This window comes from Sciurus vulgaris (assembly GCF_902686455.1).
Source record: "Sciurus vulgaris genome assembly, chromosome: 13".
Lineage (NCBI taxonomy): Eukaryota > Metazoa > Chordata > Mammalia > Rodentia > Sciuridae > Sciurus > Sciurus vulgaris.
Window position 1 is genome coordinate 17,113,587 of NC_136474.1, and position 19,279 is coordinate 17,132,865.

General features: G+C 38.1%; 1 protein-coding gene across 2 annotated transcripts in view; it reads left to right on the forward strand.

Moving 5' to 3' along the window:
• Positions 1–5,634: 5,634 nt before the first annotated feature.
• ERCC6L2 (ERCC excision repair 6 like 2) overlaps positions 5,635–19,279 on the forward strand; it is a 110,762-nt gene continuing 97,117 nt past the window's right edge. For both annotated transcript variants that reach the window (XR_013758741.1, XM_079108819.1), the window contains exons 1-2: positions 5,635–5,774; positions 8,977–9,401. Coding sequence is in view for 1 of the 2 variants with exons in the window: in XM_079108819.1 (XP_078964945.1) it covers positions 5,729–5,774; positions 8,977–9,401 (471 nt within the window). In the remaining variant the exon portion in view is untranslated. The remainder of the gene's footprint in view (positions 5,775–8,976; positions 9,402–19,279) is intronic.

Sequence of the window (19,279 nt, forward strand, 5' to 3'; positions counted from 1 at the left end):
GGAGTGATGGTGGAGCACCTTCTCATCTTACAGTGACCTGGAAGCAGAGAGAGGAGAGGAGAGGAGGGGAGGGACTGGAAGCCCCATATTCCATTTGAGGACCCACCCCAGTGACCACTGGACTACCTCGTAAAGTTTCCACCACCTCCCAATGGTGCAGAGCTGGGGACTGATCCTTTACATAGGAGACTTTGGGGGACATTTCACATTCAAGCCATAGCACTGTCAGTCATCACATGTCATTATTGTGATGTATTTGGATTTTATTTTTATACATCCAAATTATTACAAAACCTACAGCTTATTATTTCATATGGCCAATAGTTGTGTATCAATTTGACATCATTCCTTCTTACATTTCTAATCTACCAAGTTCAAGATCCTTAAAAAGGACAGTGCATTGATGTTGTTTTGATTTTGTCTGAAAAATATTCTTGTTTTTCCCAAATTAAAATTTAGCTTCCTGTAAAATTCTAGTTTGGCAATTATTTTCTCTTTGAAGCTGCTGTCTCACTGTCTCCAGGCATCACTGTTACTAAGAAGTCTTCTACTGTCAGTTAAATTGTAATTTTATTGAAGAGAGGAAATCTTTGTCAATGACTATTTTCAAGATTCCTTTTACTTTCTCCTGCAATTTTGCTTTAGTGTATCTAACTACTGAGATTTATTTATACTGCCTTCAAATCATTATACATCCTCAGTCTAAGACTGCAGCTATTATTTCTTTTGAAATAATGCAGCTATTATTTCTTTCCCCCTAGTCTCTCTATTCATTACTTCTAGAACTCCATTAGATGTATTTTTGGCTTTTGCCTTCTATCCTATTTTGTTTCTTGCCTTTCTTTTGTTTTCCATCTCCTTGACCTTATTATGCAGCACTTTGGGTCATTTCTTTAGATAGTTCAGTTCACAATTTTATATTAAGGTGTATTTAATGTGCTTTTTACCTTACCATTGAGTTTTAAATTTCAATCATTAAAATTTTCATTTCTAGAAGTTCTTTAAAAAATGTACTTGCTACTTTTGACAGTGACTTTTGTTTTTCTCATGTTTTCAGTTTACTTTTTAAAATATCAATATTTTAACGATACTTCAAAATTTTTACTATGACTTCTATTAAGTGAAATTATTAGGGTTCTATTACATGTTTTCCTTGTTAATAATGATTGTTTCTGTGTGTTAGGGTTGTGATTTTTTTGTGTGGGGGGACCAGGGATTGAACCCAGGGGCACTTAAACACTGAGCCACATCCCCAGGCCCCGCTTTTATTTTTTATTTTGAGACGAGGTCTCACTGAGTTGCTTAGGGCCTCACTAAGTTGCTGAGGCTGGTTTTGAACTTTCATTCCTCTTGCCTCAGCCTCCTGAGCCACTGGGATTAGAAGCGTGTGCCACCAAGCCTGTCATGAATTGTTTGATGGAGCTTTTCTTCTGAGATGTCTTAGGAATCTTTAACGTTTCCCTGTAGAACAGATGTGTTTCCTTCTTTCTGATAACCTGGGTACAATTAACCTGGCATTATAGAACGCTATTATATTGATTTGGGGTTTTCCAGATTATGCAGGTTGTGTAAATTCAAATCTTAAATCTGTTTGAGGGCATGTAAAAATGTCAGAGGAAATTAACATCCCCCTGAAAAAGATTCCTGCCCCAGCAGACAAGTCCCTCTTCTTCATCCCTCTCTTTTTCCACTACCCAGATTTTTCTTTCAGCCCATCAGTTCTTGAAGGCTGTTACCTTCGCAATTCTAAATGAGTCCGTGTGAGCTTCAGACCAGGTCTTCTGCCCCCACAGGACTGTTACCATCCACACCTTTTGGTAAGGAGGTGAGTGCCTCCAGGACAGTGTGGGAGAAGGGCCATCTAATAAGCTAGCTTTCAATTCCCTCCTTATTTATGGCTCAAGAGTATTTCAGAAACTTTTCTGAAAGCTTAGCCAGGCATTTTGAGTGTCTTTATAAAACTATTTCAACCCGTAATCCTTGGTGTTTTGTTGCAGAATTTCTAGGCTTATTATCTGGCGTGACCTATGAAATACAGCATGAAACAAAACCGCAGGTTTTAATTTTTCACGCCCAAAACCTCTTCCACGCAATATTTTCATACACCTACAGAACTGGAACAAGAGTCAGGAAGTATGTTCTAGTTTGGCTTTGTTACTTGCTCTTAGTGACCTTAGGTAAATCACCTAACATTTCTCAACTAATTTTATTATCTTTTGAGTTAAAGAACTGGATCAAGTGAATCCTAAGGTATATTTACATTCTAATGTTCACTGAATCGATGAGTTAAAAGTGGCATTGGTGAATCTTCAGGATGTACTACTCACCCAATGGTACTATGGCATATTTCTAACACTAAGTAACTAACTTCCATTATACTTGGCTCTAGTCTCTTCCTTTCTTTCCACTGGTTGGAACAATGTATCAGGGAGAAATGCTACAGCCTAAATTCATTAACTAAAAACCAAGACTTAATTTTTTTTGTCTTAGGTGTTCAGAATGTTTTCTCCCTTGTCTTTTGTTGAATTAATTCATGGTTTTGGAGACCTATGAACCACATAAACATATATATTTAACTTATGCAGTGTAAACATACAAACTTTTTGAATAAAATATTAGAGGATTTAATCATCTTTCTTCAGTCTCTTTGATATTCAAGAAATATTCTTTAGAAATGTTTATGATGTTGTCATTATATTTTTTCTTTTTGTAGATTTTTTTGGGGGGGGTGTGGGAAGAGCAGGGCAGGGGCTACTGGGGATTAAACCCAGGGCCTTCCACATACTAAGTGTGTTCTTATCACTGAGCTACATATGCAGACCTATTAAATTTTATTTTGAGACAGGGTCTCAAGCTGATACCCAGAAGGCTGAGGCCAGACTAGCAACTTAGCAAGGTCTTGTCTCAAAATAAAGAATAAAAAGGGCTGGGGGTGTAGGTCAGTGGTAGAGCACCCTGGGTTCAATTCCTAGCACTGAAGGAAAAATAAAAAGCCAAAGTTCAGTTGAAGAGGGAATGTTTGAGGATGCCTAATTCCATGAGGCACCTAGTTCAGTAAGATGTTGTTGTGTCATGAGGATTGCTGCTTTATTATACATCATAACCATGGCAGTGAGGCTAAATAACACTCAGAATATTAGGACACCCCCTCTCCTGTTAGTCACAGGGGTTTTCCTTCAATCAGAGGATCTTTCATTTAAATCACAATTTATTTCTACATTTGTCTTGTAACTTCTAGTTATAAGGCAGTTCTGTAAGATCTATAAGATCTACATCTTAAATCAATGGACCTTTGGAAAAATGACAGTATCAGGCAAGTAATCATTCAAGTGGGGGGAAAAAGTCAAACTTCTCTGGTAGTTGTAGAAAAAAAAAAAAAGCTGGACCAAAACTTCTGTCATTTTGATTTGAGAGATATGAAAAGAGTTTAAGTAAAACAGATATACTCCATTAATTCCAAGAGGCAGATTTTTCTAGATTTTATGATTTCCATTATCAGGATGAGTATTAAAAGTCCAAAGTTACATTTTTTTTTTTTTTAGCTGTACATTATATACATCCTAGTGTCTGAGGTTAGAATCTAGTCTAGAAACATAATCTAGCAATGTTCTATTAATGATTAGCCAAAATACTAAGCTGAAGCCATGGCCATGTAGCACAAAGCTTTCAAGGGAATGCACTCCATGAGAGTAGCAATGCACACGTTCCTTATGGTGACCCGCCACTGTTTCTGGAGTTCTACTTCATTATCTTACTTCTTAGAAGTCCCACTTTCAGCTTCGTTTTCATTATCTTCATTGTTATGAGCAGGGGTAAGGGCAATGAAGCATGGAGAGATTGAGGTTAGTGTGTGACTTAGATGTTTTGCCTAAAGCTTTTATCTGCTGGTAAGCAAACAAGTGATAGTCTAGATGAAAACATTTTATTTAAACATGCTAATTTTTAATATCTGCCGAACAGAAGTGTACTTGCAGAATGAATAATCCTAACATTTTTCCTAATGGAGGACCTACAGCAGGCAGAATAATGATTCCCTGCATAAATATGTGATCTTCATGGCAGAGACTTCGCTGATGTGATTAAGGTTGCAGACCTGGAAGTGGGATTATTCTGGATTCAGGTGAGCTCTGATTCTTTCCCAGCTGCAATGAACGGGAGTCTCGACTACGGCGAATTCAGAGATGTTCAAAGCCAACATCGCAGGCTTCCAATGAAGACAGAAGCTGCTAAGGGCAAGGAATCAGGATTTCCTAAATCCTCCAGGAAGGAATACAGTCCTTTGATAACCTGATTTTAACCTAAAGAGACCCTCAGGACTTCTGACCTACAGAACTATAACAAGTGAGTGGGAGCTGAATAAATAGCTCCTTCTGGAGAGCGCAAGCCTAGCATGCGCAAGGACCACGGTTCGAATCCCCGGCCGCACAAATGAGAAGAACAAAAAAAAAAAAAAAAAAAAAAAAAAAACCAACAACACAACAACAAAAAAAAAACCCATGGGCTGGGGAGATAGCTCAGTTGGCAGAGTGCTTGCCTTCCAAGCACAAAGCCCTGGGTTCAATCCCCAGCACCGCAAAAAAAAAAAAAAAAAAAAAAAAGCCAAGTGAGTGTTGTCTGAAAGACAACACATTGTGTGGTTTGAAACCAAAAAAAGGTCGTGGTAGTGGGTTACAACAGCAATGGGAAACCAGTCCAGGCTGATCCTGGCTACCCCAGGCCCATGAAATACCACACAGTACACGACATCACTTTACATGCGCAGGAACCGTGTCTGACGAACTCCACGGCGTCTGGACGGTCCGGCAGGCAGAGCCACCGACTTAACTTGCGGCCGTGCGCCCTGTGGACGGCGCTCGGTCTGGAGGGCCTGCGGGTTCCGCGCTCCCATCCAGTGCAAGCGAGCCCCAGGTGGCTTCCGCGGGAGACAGGAACGCCGTGAATTCGGCGGCACTGCCACGTTTGCCTTCTGTTCAAGGCAAGTGCCGCTGAAGTTACGAGTCACTTAAGGGGCATGGCCCGAGGACGCGCGTGCTGCGAGGGTCGCCGCCAGCCCAGGTGCCAGCGCGTGCGCCCGCACGACGAAGGCACTCAGCAGCGCACGCGTCGCACGGCCGCGGTCTGGGGGCGCCGGTCTCGGCCGGGCGCCCGCCCTCCCTACCGGCCCTCGCAGGACCCAAGCCCTCCGGCCTCTTCCAGCTCCTTACAGCAGCTAAGGTCGCCCTGGCACCAAGAGCGACACCAAACCCCGCGATGTTTGCAAAGATCGCGGACTTTCCTGATAGGACTCTCCGCGGGGAAAAGGACGTCCGAAAGCTGGCTCCGCCCACGTAGGCGAAGGTCGTCTTCTCGCGATACTCCGGTGACAGCTCGAGAGCCCGTTCTCGCGGGACTTCCCTAGTCAGGCTTGGAAGTGGCGGAGGGCCGTCCAGGGAGGCCCGACCCTGAGGGGGAGATTTACCAGGCATCCTGGTGCCCGCCTCCCGCCCTCCCCACCGGCGGCGGAGCCCGAGTCGACGAGGCCAGCGCCGGGACTCCGACGCCGCCGCCCCCTCGGCTGGTCCCCTCTCCTCCAGTCCCGCCCCGGCGAGGGGCTGGGGGGCGATGCGCGGAGGGCGGCTGGCGGTGGCGTGGGCTGCACCTGGCCCGCCCGCAGCCGTCTCCGCGCCGCCCTCCGCCGCCCGCCGGGTGTCAGGTGCTGCGGGGCGGCTAGGCCCCGCCCCCCGGCTCGATGGATCCGGAGGCCCAGAGGCCGCGCGCGGAACCCGCCCGCAAAGGTATGGGCTCCGCGCTCGCCGCCGCGGAGACACCTGTCTGCTGCGCCGCGGGCGCCGGGTCCTGCCAGCGCGCCGGGGCTCCCCGGGGCGACGGCTGCGGATCGCGAGCCCCGTTCCGGCGGGGACCAGCTCTGCCACTCCGTGTCGTCGGTCTCCTCGGAGAACTTGCCGAGCCCTCTCGGCGGTTTCCTCGTCCGTCTAACTGGGATCAGTGCTGGGTCTTTGTGATTGTTAAATGAGATGGGATGTATGCAGGGCTTTTTTGTGACTCCTCTTAGGGTCCCTCTGAGCGTTCAGGAAGTGTTGGATGTTGCTCTTCTTTATCAGTGTATGTCCCGGTTGCTAGGGAATGACAGAAGGTGGTTAAGGAGCTAACGCAGGTTGAGATTGTAGTTCAGCTTACCTTTATTACACAGTTTTAATACGCGGTGTGTTGAGGCAGGGATTTATATGCTGCCACGAGTCATCTGGGATGTCTTCTTGTCCCTAAATTGGGAGTTTCCATTCACAATAGTGATATAACAAAGCCACCACCTGTTCAGTGTTTTTTCTAATTGTTTACCGACTTGCTCTTCCGTTGAGGAAGGAATTTCTCTCATTTAATAGATGAGGAATTCAGGGCCAACTCTCAGGAAGGAGAGTGCAAGCCTGAAATCCGAGGGCTAGGAATTGTTGACGCTGTATTTCAGGGACCTCGAGAATGTACAAAAGCCTAGAGAAGTCTGGCAGGTAAAAACAGGCAGATGAAGCTGCAGAGCAGAGATGGTGACTGGGATGCTCATTTTTCAGTTAAATCTAGGGGAAGAATTAGTCATTTGGTTATTTAGGGAAAGGGACGGTGAAGGAACAAAGTTTAAGGGCCCTGGGGTGGGAGCAGGCTTGTCACATTCGAATCGCAAGGAGGGCACTCTGGAATCAAAGACGAGGGGAAAGCGTGGTAGCATTACGTCTAGTCCTCCATTCAGTCCAACATGACCTCCCAAATGAAGCCATTTGTTCTGGAGTTTGGATACTGAGAGATTCCTGCCTAGCTCAAATTTAATCTGTTTAGTTCTAGGAATTATCCAAACTCAGGAAACAAAAAGATAAGTTGTGTGATGCCCTTCAGGTTTTTTGCTCGTGCTGTACCACCTGGGACTTAGACCCCTTTCCCTTTTATTTAGTTTTTTTATTTCATTTTGAGGCAGGATCTTGGTAAGGTTGCTGAGGCTGGCCTCCAACTTGCCATCTAAGGAGATAGTGGCTTGCAGTAGGACAAAGGTCATGGAGCTACTACCCTCTCAGAGACCAAATCTAATCTGATGCTTTTGTAAATAAAGTTTTATTAGAACTCAACCATGGTCATTTACTTCTGTATTATCTGTGGTCGTTTTTGCCTTATAGTGGCAAAAGAATGTATGGCCTATGAAAATTTAAGTTAGCAAAAAAATAGCTAATATCTGACTCTTTAAAGAAAGAGTTGGTTAGAGTCTGGGGATATAGCTCAGTTGGTAGAGTGCTTGCCTCAAAAGCACAAGGCCCTGGGTTCAATCCCTAGCATTGCAGAAAAAAAGTTGACTAGCCTTTGCTCTACAGTGATGGAGGAAAGTGATGTATTTTTGAAGTAGAATCAGAAAGATTCTGGTGAATTGGAAGTGGGAGTAATTTAAAAAGAGGATTAAGGGCTAATTGTTTTCTACCTTGAAAAGTTAATTATAAATGATCCCAGTTAACGAGATGCAGAAAGACTAGTCATCATTTTTGACATTCATTATTTTCACTTTCTACCCATTGTAAGATACAATGTCTAATGAATAATTTATGCTTTAATCATATGTAGAATAATAGAGTCTCAAAAACGAGAAGACCTTTGCTAGGTAGACAAACCTACATGAATCAATGTGTTAAGAATTGCAGCAGGGTAACTTATGGTTTTAATTCTCCAACAGTACTGTTGTTAAATCAGGATCCCTGACCTATTTTCTGTTTTACCCTTACAGTAGATCAGGGTGTTAATTTCACATTAAAACTCTCTCAGAATAGTGTAACAGTTCTCAAACAGTTTGGATTGAAAGATTACAGTAGAGACAGATTTTTCCCTGCTTGCTTGTGATTGCTGTGATAAAACCACCTCACCAAAATTAATGGTAATTAATGGTAATAATGGTTTTACTTTTGAGGAACAATTGATGAGAAATATCATAGTGAGTTATTCTTGCTTAAGACAATCTAAACATCATATTCAAAATCTAGTTAAGAGATCATCAGGATGACTCTAGGAAACTGCTGATCTGGCCTCAATGAGAAATGTGTAAAAAAATAATTCTTAATGTTCCTATAGTCATAGTCATATAATTCTTTGGATTCTTGCCATAGAAATTTCATTTGGAAAAAATTTTACTTAGCTTCTTCTACTTGGTACCTTTTAATTCTACTAATAGTATACTTTATCCAGAACTCCTCCCCATTCACAGTGCTGTATCTTCGGATGGAAAATAAACAGTTCAGCACAGGATAAGTCCATAAATATAGAGATCAGACTCCTCAAAGAATAATAGGATCTTGGAGGACTTAGAATTCATTTCCTAAAACCTCATTATTTAAAACCTAGAAGGCTGTGACAAAGCTGTGACATCACCCTATAGTTGGAGCTTCCCTTGTCTAATTGTGTACCGATTGGAACAGTGATGTAGAAGCAGCAGTATTGACTGACAAGAAGCACCTGTCTCCAGAGAAAGGAGGTGGCATGATTAAAAAGGAAGCAGGCGGATGAAGCACAAAAACATTGCTATCCACAGGATTTTAGCTTGCTTTGTACCAAGTCCTGTTCAGTCTTACTCTGTCATATGATGAGTAATATATAATGTTCATGGTCAGCAGGCATATTTAAATCAGTGGTTCTCCACCCTGGCTGAGCATCAGTATCATTTGAATTCAACAATAACAACCAAACAAAATAGTAAAGTCAGATACCTATGACCCATATGCACTGAATCAGAATCGCCAGGGGAGATTTGACATATCACCAGAATAAGAATCACACAGAATGAATTATGTTCCCTTTGTTCTGTTTATTACAGGACATTAGGAAGATATCTACACATTTTATCTTGTTTCAATCATTTTAAAAAGATTTATGGATTCATTTTTTTCTCACAGTAGTGAATAAGATGTTATTTATAAGCTATATTTGGAAATTTTATTTTCTTCTTTATTATTGTAGACAGGTGGCTTCCAGGAGAAAGATGTCTTGCTCCTTCTCCACATGATGAAAAACTTTGTGAAGCGAGCATAAAATCTATCACAGTGGATGAAAATGGCAAGTCATTTGCCGTTGTCTTATATTCAGATTTTCAAGAAAGAAAAATACCTCTTAAAAGACTTCAAGAAGTAAAGTCTGCTAAAGGTTGCCCCAGGAATTTTATATTTGATGATGAAGATTTGGAAAAGCCTTTTTTCCCAGATCGAAAATTCCCATCATCTGCCAATGCCTTTAAATTATCTGAAGATGGAGACTCTATTCCTTATACTATTAATAGGTATTTGAGAGACTACCAAAGGGAAGGCGCCCAGTTTCTCTATGGACACTATATCCAAGGAAGAGGATGTATTCTTGGTGATGACATGGGACTTGGAAAAACAGTACAGGTATTTATTCTAAATAAATTGTAATTAAACTTCAATAATGTCATATTATGAGCAGGAGTGGATTCTATTCAAATCTCTGTACTACCATTATGATAGATAGTTGTGTGTACGTGTGTGTGCACACGTGTGTGTTTTTGTCTCACCAACTGGATAGTGAAGTCTCAAAATTGAGTGTCTCAGTTATTATTTTATCTTCAATACTTATTTAGTACCTTGTAATATTATGTTTTGGTATTACTTGATTTTACCTTTGGTATTATTTATATTATATTTATATGTATTAATGCATATTAATATTTATATTAAGATATCAATTATATTTAAAGTAAACTTTCTTAATCCTTTATGGAAGGGAAGTATTCTACTTTTGGTATACTACAGGCTGTTTATGAATATCATTTTGAATTTCTCATGTCAGAAGTTTCCTAATCTCGAATGCCTGAGCTACTTAGGAATTCAGTTGATGGACTTTAGAGAGGCTTCTTAATTCCCATAAGTCTATACCACAGTTTGTTTATTGTGTGTTTTTCTGTAGAGGGTATTTGGGTTAGTTTTCTGTTGGTGTAAAACAAATTGTCCCGAAATACAGCAGCTTAAAACAGTACACATTTATCACCTCACAGTTTCTATGAGTCAGGAATCCAGGTACAGCTTAGCTGGACGCTCTGGCTCTGCTGCCTTCACATTGGATTGGGGATGATGCGCTGCTTCCGAGCTCCTGTGGTTTTTGGTCAGATTTGGTTCCTCTGGGGACTCGTGCTTCTTGCTGCTGAACCTCGTCATGGAACATCTCACAGCATAGCTTGCTTATCAGGAAAGCAAGTCAGAGGGCAAGAGAAAGTGCTAGTAAGGTGGTAGCCATGGTTTTATAACTTAATCACAAATGCTGTCCCCTCCTTTGTACTTTCTGTCTAGTAGAAGCAAGTTGCTAAAGCCAGTCCAAGCTCAGTGGGAGGAAGGCTATGAATAAGCAGAAGTGGAAATTGCTGGGAACTCTGTTAGTAACTGCCTGCTGCAGGGTCCTTAGCTTAGATTTTTCAAGGAGGTTGTGATCCAAAAAGATTATTGACTCTAGACTTTAATCTAAACAATCGCCCTGGATTTTCAGAAGTGGTTGTCTAGATTGGGAAGAAGTCATTGTGTTTCCTTCCTAATTGAATTTTGCTGTTTTGTTCGGTTGGTTAGTGGAGCTTAAAGATAAGTGAAAAACAAAGTTTAACATTTAAAAATAGCCTATCATACTACTATGAATGAAGATCTGGTGTGAAGAGCGAGGTTAAATGAAATCCTCCAGTAATCATAGCGTATTCCTTTAAGCCCAGGCAAGGCAGGTAGCCTAGGCCCCCATAGGGGAGGTGCTAAATTGTTTGTGGAATGAATGCATTTGTTTCCTTGGGAGGACGGGTGACAAGAATAAAGAAAGGAACCTTCAGGATGTGACTGAGATAAGTGGAGGAGTACTACAGGAAAATAAAGACAGCTCTGCTGTGACTCTTTACATATACTGTTTTTGCATATACTGGAATGTTCTTTACTGTTCTTTGACTAGTCAGTGCATGTGCATCTTCAAAGTCAGAAATATGACAATATTATAAAAAATGACCACCTAGGGGCTGGGGTTATAGCTTAGGTGGTAGAGTGCTTGCCTGGACTACACAAGGCTCTGGGTTCAATCCCCAGCACCGCCCAAAAAAAAAAAAATTAATACAATTCAAATTTTTATGCATATTTAGCCTCAAATTTGAAGCTTATCTTTCATGCCAGAGCCCATGTTTAGAGAGAAATTCCTTTTATTTTCCATTTTACAGGATTATTTTTAAAGGCTGATTTGATTGCAGAATTTCTTACTACCTGACATGCTGGTTTCATTGAAAGACTTTGAGCTGCTGTGTTACATACTCTGAATGTGCTATGAAAGTCTTTGAGGGATCAGCTCCTGAAGATTAGGAAATAGTTTCTGTACTGATTTTGATACCAGGCTAGATTTGTCTGATCCCCAGGGACTCACTTCTTTGATTATTGTTGTTGTAAGTTGGAGAATAAATTCTACATAATAGGTCATTTGGTAGAGCTTCTATAGATATAAAGACTGAGCCAGTTGAAGAAATGTGAACAATAGTTAGTAAGTTCATTTGAATTTCAAAATACTATAGAATTGGGTAGTAATGAAAATAGAACAGTGGCATTTACTACCTGAACTATAGTTTTGTCTTCTTTTCTTTTTCATCCCCTGGTCCCTTTTCCTGATTTTATCCTTTAAGTTTTCTGCTTTTTATTTTCAAACTTGGTCATATGATGAAATTAAACTTTTTTGGAGCTGATGTGTCACTGTGTTCTCCAGGCTGTTCTAGAACTCTTGGGTTGAGACTGAGTAGCTGGAACTACAGGCATCCAGCTTTTTTGTTTTTGTTTTTTTAAAGTTTGTTTTACATACCAAATAATGTCCTGTCCTTACTTTAAATTTAAAAGTAGGTCAATTTGATATTTTGTATTCCACCAAGGGTGAGGATTGAAAAATGTCCATTTGGTGTGGTGACATAGAAGTCATTGGTATCTTCAGTAAAAGCCATTTTGCTGGAGTTTTGGGGGCAGAAGATGGAGTAAGTGAAAACATGGAGAGGAGAAGTATAGCTCCTCGTTAAGTAATGGGACTTTGTACACTAGAATGATGCAGCCGCCTCAGTGTTCACAGCAGCTCAGTTCGCAGTAGCCAAGCTGTGGAACCAACCTTGGTGCCCTTCAGCAGATGAGTGGATAAAGAATATGTGGTACATATACACAGTGGAATATTACTCAGCCTTAAGGAAGAATGAAATTATTACCTTTGCAGTAATGGATGGAGCTGGAGAATATCATGTTTAGTGAAATAAGCCAATCCCCAAAACCTCAGGCAGGCCTGAATGTTCTCTCTGATCTGTGGATGCTGACTCACAATAAGCTGGGGGGCAGTTCGCTAGATTGGATAGGAGGAGGAAGTCGGGGAAAGGGAGAGAGTATGGGAATGGGAAAGACAGTAGAATTAATGGGACATCACTTGCCTATGTTCATATACAAAACACGACCAGTGTAACTTCACATCATGCACGACTACAAAAATGGGAAGTTATGCTCCATGTATGTATGATATGTCAAAATACATTCTATTGTCCTGTATAACTAAAAAGAACAAATAAAAAAAATTTTTAAAATCAGAAATGTAACTTTGAAAGGGGACAGGAGTGACTTAGTAGCTGAAGCAAGAGGTGTGGGATTTTAAGGGAGTTTCTTCTTTGTTGTTTTATGTTTGGGGATCAGTCATTCTTGAGTATTTTTTAAGTGAATTGAAAGGATCTAGTTAAGAGGGAATAGTTGACTATGCAACATATATAAATATATGTATACCTACACATACATATTTCATATGTGCATATCTATGAACATACACATATAGAAATTAACAAAAAATGGAGTTGTGTGTTCACTACTATTTTATAATCAGCTTTTTTTCTAAATTGTCAAAGGTTCTAAACTGATTTTTTTCCCCCAATATCAAACTTTTCAAATATAAAGAGTGAAAAGAATTGTGGAATGAAAAGCCATACATAAGCCACCTAGCTTTTGTTAACATTTCGTTACTCATGGTTTCATCACATACCTATCCATCCATCAGTCTATCTTTTGCTGCATTTTAAAGTGGCAGACATCAGTATATTTGATCCACAGACACTTGAGTATACATTTCATTAGCTAGAGTTCAGTACTTTTAAGTAACCTTTGAGGAATGGTTGTCTAAAATTAAAGTGAATATATATAAGGAGATATACATTCTATTTATAAAAGAGATACATATACTTTTTAATGCATATACCATTCATATATGTATATCAATGTATGTGTGTTTATGTGGGTGCATGTCTTTACTTAAAATATGATTACAAATAGTAAAATTCACGGATCTTAAGTATACAGTTCCAGGAGTTTTGAAATGTATTTATCTGAGTAACAAATATGCTGATCAAGATACAGAATGATTCTCTCACTCTACAAAGTTTACTTGTCCCCTTCCTGTCAATACCCTGGTTACCTGAACTTTTCATTGTACATTTTCCGTGATTCAGTGTTAAATTATATTCCATGAAGTTGTGGGGGCCCAAAATGATATGAATATTTACATCAAGAAATTCAATCAATTCTAAACTTTAATTACATATTTTTGAATATAAAATTTCGAATATAAAACTTTAAGCTTAACTGATTAAAATACAAAGTGTAAATTCTGAACATGCATCAAAAATCTTTCACTTAGATGATATTAAAAGTATTTAAGTTTTCTTCTTAAATTCAGTTATTTGCCTTCTCTAATCTTTGTGGCATATCAGCCAGTTTATTCACATTAATCTCTCCCTGAATTCTTTAGCTGTTTGTTTTCTGTTTATTTGTTTACTTTTTCTTACCCATGCTCCTTCAGTGTCTATTCTCACCACCATTTTGTCCCTCACCCCAAAATCAGCTGGATTTCATATTACTGAATCAATCAGAATAGCCTGTTGTCCAAACTGTTTCAGCATTACACAGTGCCTGTCATGTAGTAGGTAGTAAATACAGTTTTATAGAAGGCATTAGCGAATTTTATATTGAATTGGGCAATAGTATGGTTCTGTAATTATATCTTATATTTATTTTTCTCTATGTGCCTGGCTCTATGATAGCCATTTTTCATTTAACATTTATATTAATTAGGCATCATTGCCTCCATTTTATTGATGAAAAAGTAAATTTATAGAGCAGTTACATAAATTACCCATGATCACATAAGTAGTATAAGACTGGTTGGTCAAACTCCGAATTTTGCTGTAACTCCTACAAATTAAAGTGCAAATTTTGTTAGACTGTTTTAAGGCTCAGGATAAGTTTTGACCATTCTTCTTTTATCATTATTTTATAATCTTTTTGACAGGATAATTTGCTCAAAATCTACTCTATGGTAATATATAGGATTATGTATGGGAACCAAGTTTCCTTACCTTAAAGGAATGATACTATAAATGGAAAATGAATGATAACTACTGTTTATTGGATCCTTGATATGTACTAAAAACACATTATATACTTTTTTTGCTTTTTGAAGAACAAAAATAATTTTGATGACACCATCATACCCAAATGAGTTCTTATAAAAATGCAAGCTATAATTTTTTATTAGGTGAAATGCATACACTGTAAGTTACTACTTCAAAGTATACAATTCAGTGCATTTACAATGCTGTGCAACTCCCACTTCTCTCTAGTTTTCAAAACTTTTTCATCAGAACAGTCCACCCATACCCCTTATGTAACCATTCTTCATTTATCCCTTCCCCCATCCCATGGCAACCACAGATTTTCCTTCTGTCTCCAAGGATTTGCCTCTTCTGAGTATTTCATATAAAGAAATCATGTAATATATGACATTTTGTATCTGACTTCTTTCACTTATGGTAGTGTTTTCAAGTCTCATTCAAGTTGTATCCTGCTTCCTTTTTATGGCTGAAAAATATTGCATTGTATGTCTATAAGACAATTTATCTTTTCATCCTTTGATGGACACTTGGGTTGCTTCTGCCTTTTGGCTATTATGAATATTGCTTTTAGAAACATTAATGGACAGGTTTCTGTATAGACATCTTTTCATTTCTCGTATGGAATTATTGGAGTGGAATTCCTTGGAGTGAAATTACTTGGTCATCTGATAATTCAAATGTTTTTTTGTCTTGAGGAACTGACCGTACCATTTCCACAGTGCCTATACCATTTTACATTTCCATCAGCAATGTGCAAGGTTTCCTGTTTCTCTGACTCATAAATTTTGTAACTTCTTTTCCTTTTAGCTTAGTATGTGCAAAGTGATCTCATTATGGATTCATTTTGCTTTTTTTTAATGCTCTTTGATGTTGAATGTCTTTTATGTGCATATTGGCCATTTGTACATTTTCTTTGGAGAAATAAATATTTAAGTCTTTGGGTCTGTTTTTTTAATTGGGTTACCTTTTGTTATTGAGTTATAAGACTTCTCTACAGATCTTGGAAATTAAACCCTTATAGGTACATGGTTTGTAAATATTTTTCCCATTCTTGAGCTTCCTCTTCATTTTCTTAATACTGTTTTATGATATACTGAAGTTTTTAATTCTTATGAAGTACTGCTATTTTTTACTTTGTTGAACAAGCTAGAATTTTCATAAGTATGTGTGTTCCTAAGATTGAGTCATTCACTCTTATCCTGTATTCTGCCTCTTACTGATTTCTCTTAAATACAGGTCTCGAAGACCTTTCCTTCTAATATTAGGGTAACAATCTTTATGACTTTTATGTCTTCTTGAAGAATTGGCCACTTTATCATTATGAAATACCCTGTTTTTGGCCATACTCTTCTTGACATTTACTTCAATTGATATTAAGATAGCCACTCCAGTAATCTTACTTTTAAATGATATTATCCCCCAATCCTTTGTTTCAAGCTACCATTGTCTTTAAAGTGTGCCTCTTGTACATAGCTCTTTTATCTATTCTGACAATCTCTGATATTTAATTGGAGTATTTAGCCCATTTACATTTAAAGTATGGGTATGTTTGGATTTGGTTATAACATTTTTGTATTTGTTCTCTTTGAACACTTTGTTTTCTGTTCTAGTCTTCCTTCTTCCTGCCTTCTTCTGAGTTGATAGGATATTTTTTAGAATTACACTCTTTGAAATTCTGTTGACTTTTTAATTTTAAGCTACACTTCTGTTATTGTTTGAGTCCTAAATGTCCCCAAAGGGCCATATGTTGAAGACTTAGTCCTTGACTGACTGCTCTGTAGAGAGGTGGTGGGACCTTTAGGAGGTTGGTGGGACCTAGTGGGAGGAATTTAGGTCATTGGGGGTGTACCCTTTGAACAGGATCTTGGAACCCTGGCCCCTTTCTCTCTCTACTTCCTGACCACTATGAGGTGAGCAACCTCCTCTGCCACCATGAGGTAACATATTACCACAAGCCCAAAAGCAACCAGTCCAACCAGGTACTGAAACCTCTGAAAATAGGAACCAAAATAAATCTTTCCTCCATTTAAGTTATTTATCTCTGGTATTTTGTCACAAGGATGAAAAGCTATTTTTTTGGTGACTGCTGTATTCTTAACTATTCCTAGTATACTTTGTGTGCCACTTCACATAAGATATAAATTTCTTGTCATATGTCATCCTAGTCTCACTTTAAGGAAACTAAGTTATGAATGCTAAGTATAATGCTTGAAATAGCTAACTAATACTTACCTAATACCTAAATTTGAGGATTAATTCAAACTTATATTTTCAAAGTAAACCTAACTTGGTTTTGGTATATATTTCTTGCTTACTTTCATGCTTTTAAATTTCTGTGTTCTGTTTGCTAATAATTTGTTTTAGAGTTTTGCTTTTAATGAGTAAGAGCAATGATGATATTCTTGACAGGTTTTCTTCTCAAAGTTATACTGAACTCCTAAAACAAATTGAAACACCCCACCCCTCTTGTCCCCCCACCCCCAATTTTCTTGACCCCAGAGGAGTTTACAATGGGCATTATATTTAAGAATTAAGTGGAATTCGTTGGTAAAGACATCTAGCCCATAATTTTCTTTGTGGGAGGTTTATAATTATGTAGTTGGTTTTCTTCAGTGATTGTATGAGTACATAAATTTTCTGTGTCAGTTTTGACAACTTTGTTTCTCCGTGTGATTTAAATGGTCAGGCCTTTTGGCATTATGTATTCTATGCTTATTTTTTGTTTGCTTTTTGGCTTATCCTTTTGCATCTGTTTTGTCAGAGATTTATTACTTTGAAAAATCTTTCCAAAGAATGATCATTTAACTTTATCCTTTTGGTAGTTTTTACTCTACTTTTTTATGTTAAAATTCCTGTTTTTAATAAATTTTGAGATAGTTTCTAGATAGCTGATTAATAGCTTCTCTTCTTTCCTAATATATGTATTTGAGTCCCTAAGGCACAGCTTTAGCTGAATTCTGTAAGTCTGATGTGTAACTCGTACTCGTTCAATTCAAAACATTTTCTAATTTCCATTGTGATTTCTTTCAAGTGTATTCCTTACCTTCCAAACATTTGGGGATTTTTTCATTTACATTTTTGTTATTTCTAGTTTCTTGCATTGTAATCAAAATGTATTCTGTATGATTTCTGCCTATTAAAATGTGTTGAGATTTGCTGTATAGCCTACTATATGTCAGCTCTGGTATGTGTACTAGAAATGAAACTGGTTTGCAGTAGTATGTAGTGTTCTGTGCTCATTAGGTCAAGTTCGCTTACCATGTTATTCACATCTGTCTAAATCTTCATTGATTGACTGCTGAGTTATTTTAAAACCTACCATTGTGTTTGTGAATTTTTTTATTTTTATTTCAGTAAATTCTTTTAAATTTACTAGTTTAGACTTTTTATAACTTCCAAGTGAATTAATTTTTATCGTTATGGTTAGAGTATGTCTCTAATTTAGAATTGCTTTTTGCCTCATAGGCTGCTTTAACTGATATTAGCATAGTATACAAATTTTTTGGTTTTTGTTTACATGTTTTTCTGTTCTTAAACAGTGCCTTTATCATTTTAAATGTTTTCCTTGTAAACGACACACATTTTATGTGCCATTGTCTGACAATCTTTGTGTTTTATATAGAGCATTTGGTTCATTTCCATGTAACATACTTTTTAATATACGTAGGATTAATCTATTACTTTACTATTTGTTTTTACTCGTTCTGTGTCATTTGTGTTTATTTTTTTCCTCTTTTTTGCCTTCTTTTGGGTAGATTGTTTTGAATTGTTCTGTTTTCCACCTCTATTAGGGAGGTAGTTACACGTTCTTTTGTTTTTCTAGTTACCCCATAGTTTACAACGTTTCTGACTTATCAAAATCTAAATTATAACTTTTATCTCTGGGCAGCGAAAAGACCTCAGAGTGTTGTAGTTATGCTTGTGCTCCCTTTGACTCAAATGCAGTTGGTGTCATAGCTTCTAATTCTTTTATTTGGTCCCAGTGAAACATTTTTTTTTCAAAATGTCAATCTGTGTTTCTATTTCCTATAAATATGCCATTTTTTGTTGCTTTTTGTTTTTGCTTGCATCACTCATCTATTTGGGATTATTTTCTTTGTGCCAGTGTGGCTCTTCTGGTGACGAATTGACCCAGTTTTTGGTTGTATGAAATTATCTTTACTCTTCATTCTTGAATATTGTTACTGGGTATAAAAATGTAGGTTGCTTTCATTTTCTTTGGAACTTTGAAAATATTCTCTTATTGTGTGTCTTCCATTGTTTTTAGTGCAGGGGAAGCTATTTATCTACCTCTTGGCAGCTTTATAGGTAGTCGGTTGCTTTTTCTTCTGTTTTTAAGATTATTTTTCTGTATTCATTTTTTTCTGTGAAGCACCTGCTTGTGGATACTTGTAAGTTTTTAAAATATTTTTTAGTTATAGATGGATACAATACCTTTATTTTATTTATTATTTTATTTGTTTTGATGTGGTGTTGAGGATTGAACCCAGAGCCTCACCATGCCAGGCAAGCGTTCCACCACTGAGCCACCACCCCAGCCCCTGTAAGTTTGTTTGCTATTTTTGGTTTGATTGGTCCCCAGCTCTCCCTTGGCTTGGTGTCCTTATTAGATATTGAATCTATGATTTTTAGTTTTGTTTTTTGAACAATTTTCAACTTTGATTTCTTCAGATATTTCCCATGTGCCAGTCATTCTTTTTCTTCTGTCATTTGTGATTCAGATTATTGGTATCTATATGTTAAAAATTCCTTTTTCTATAGTTTTTCTAGTTCTCTCATAGTTTTGTTCTTTAGGTCTTAATATTTCTCTAATTTATTTTTAAGTAACGATCGATTCTT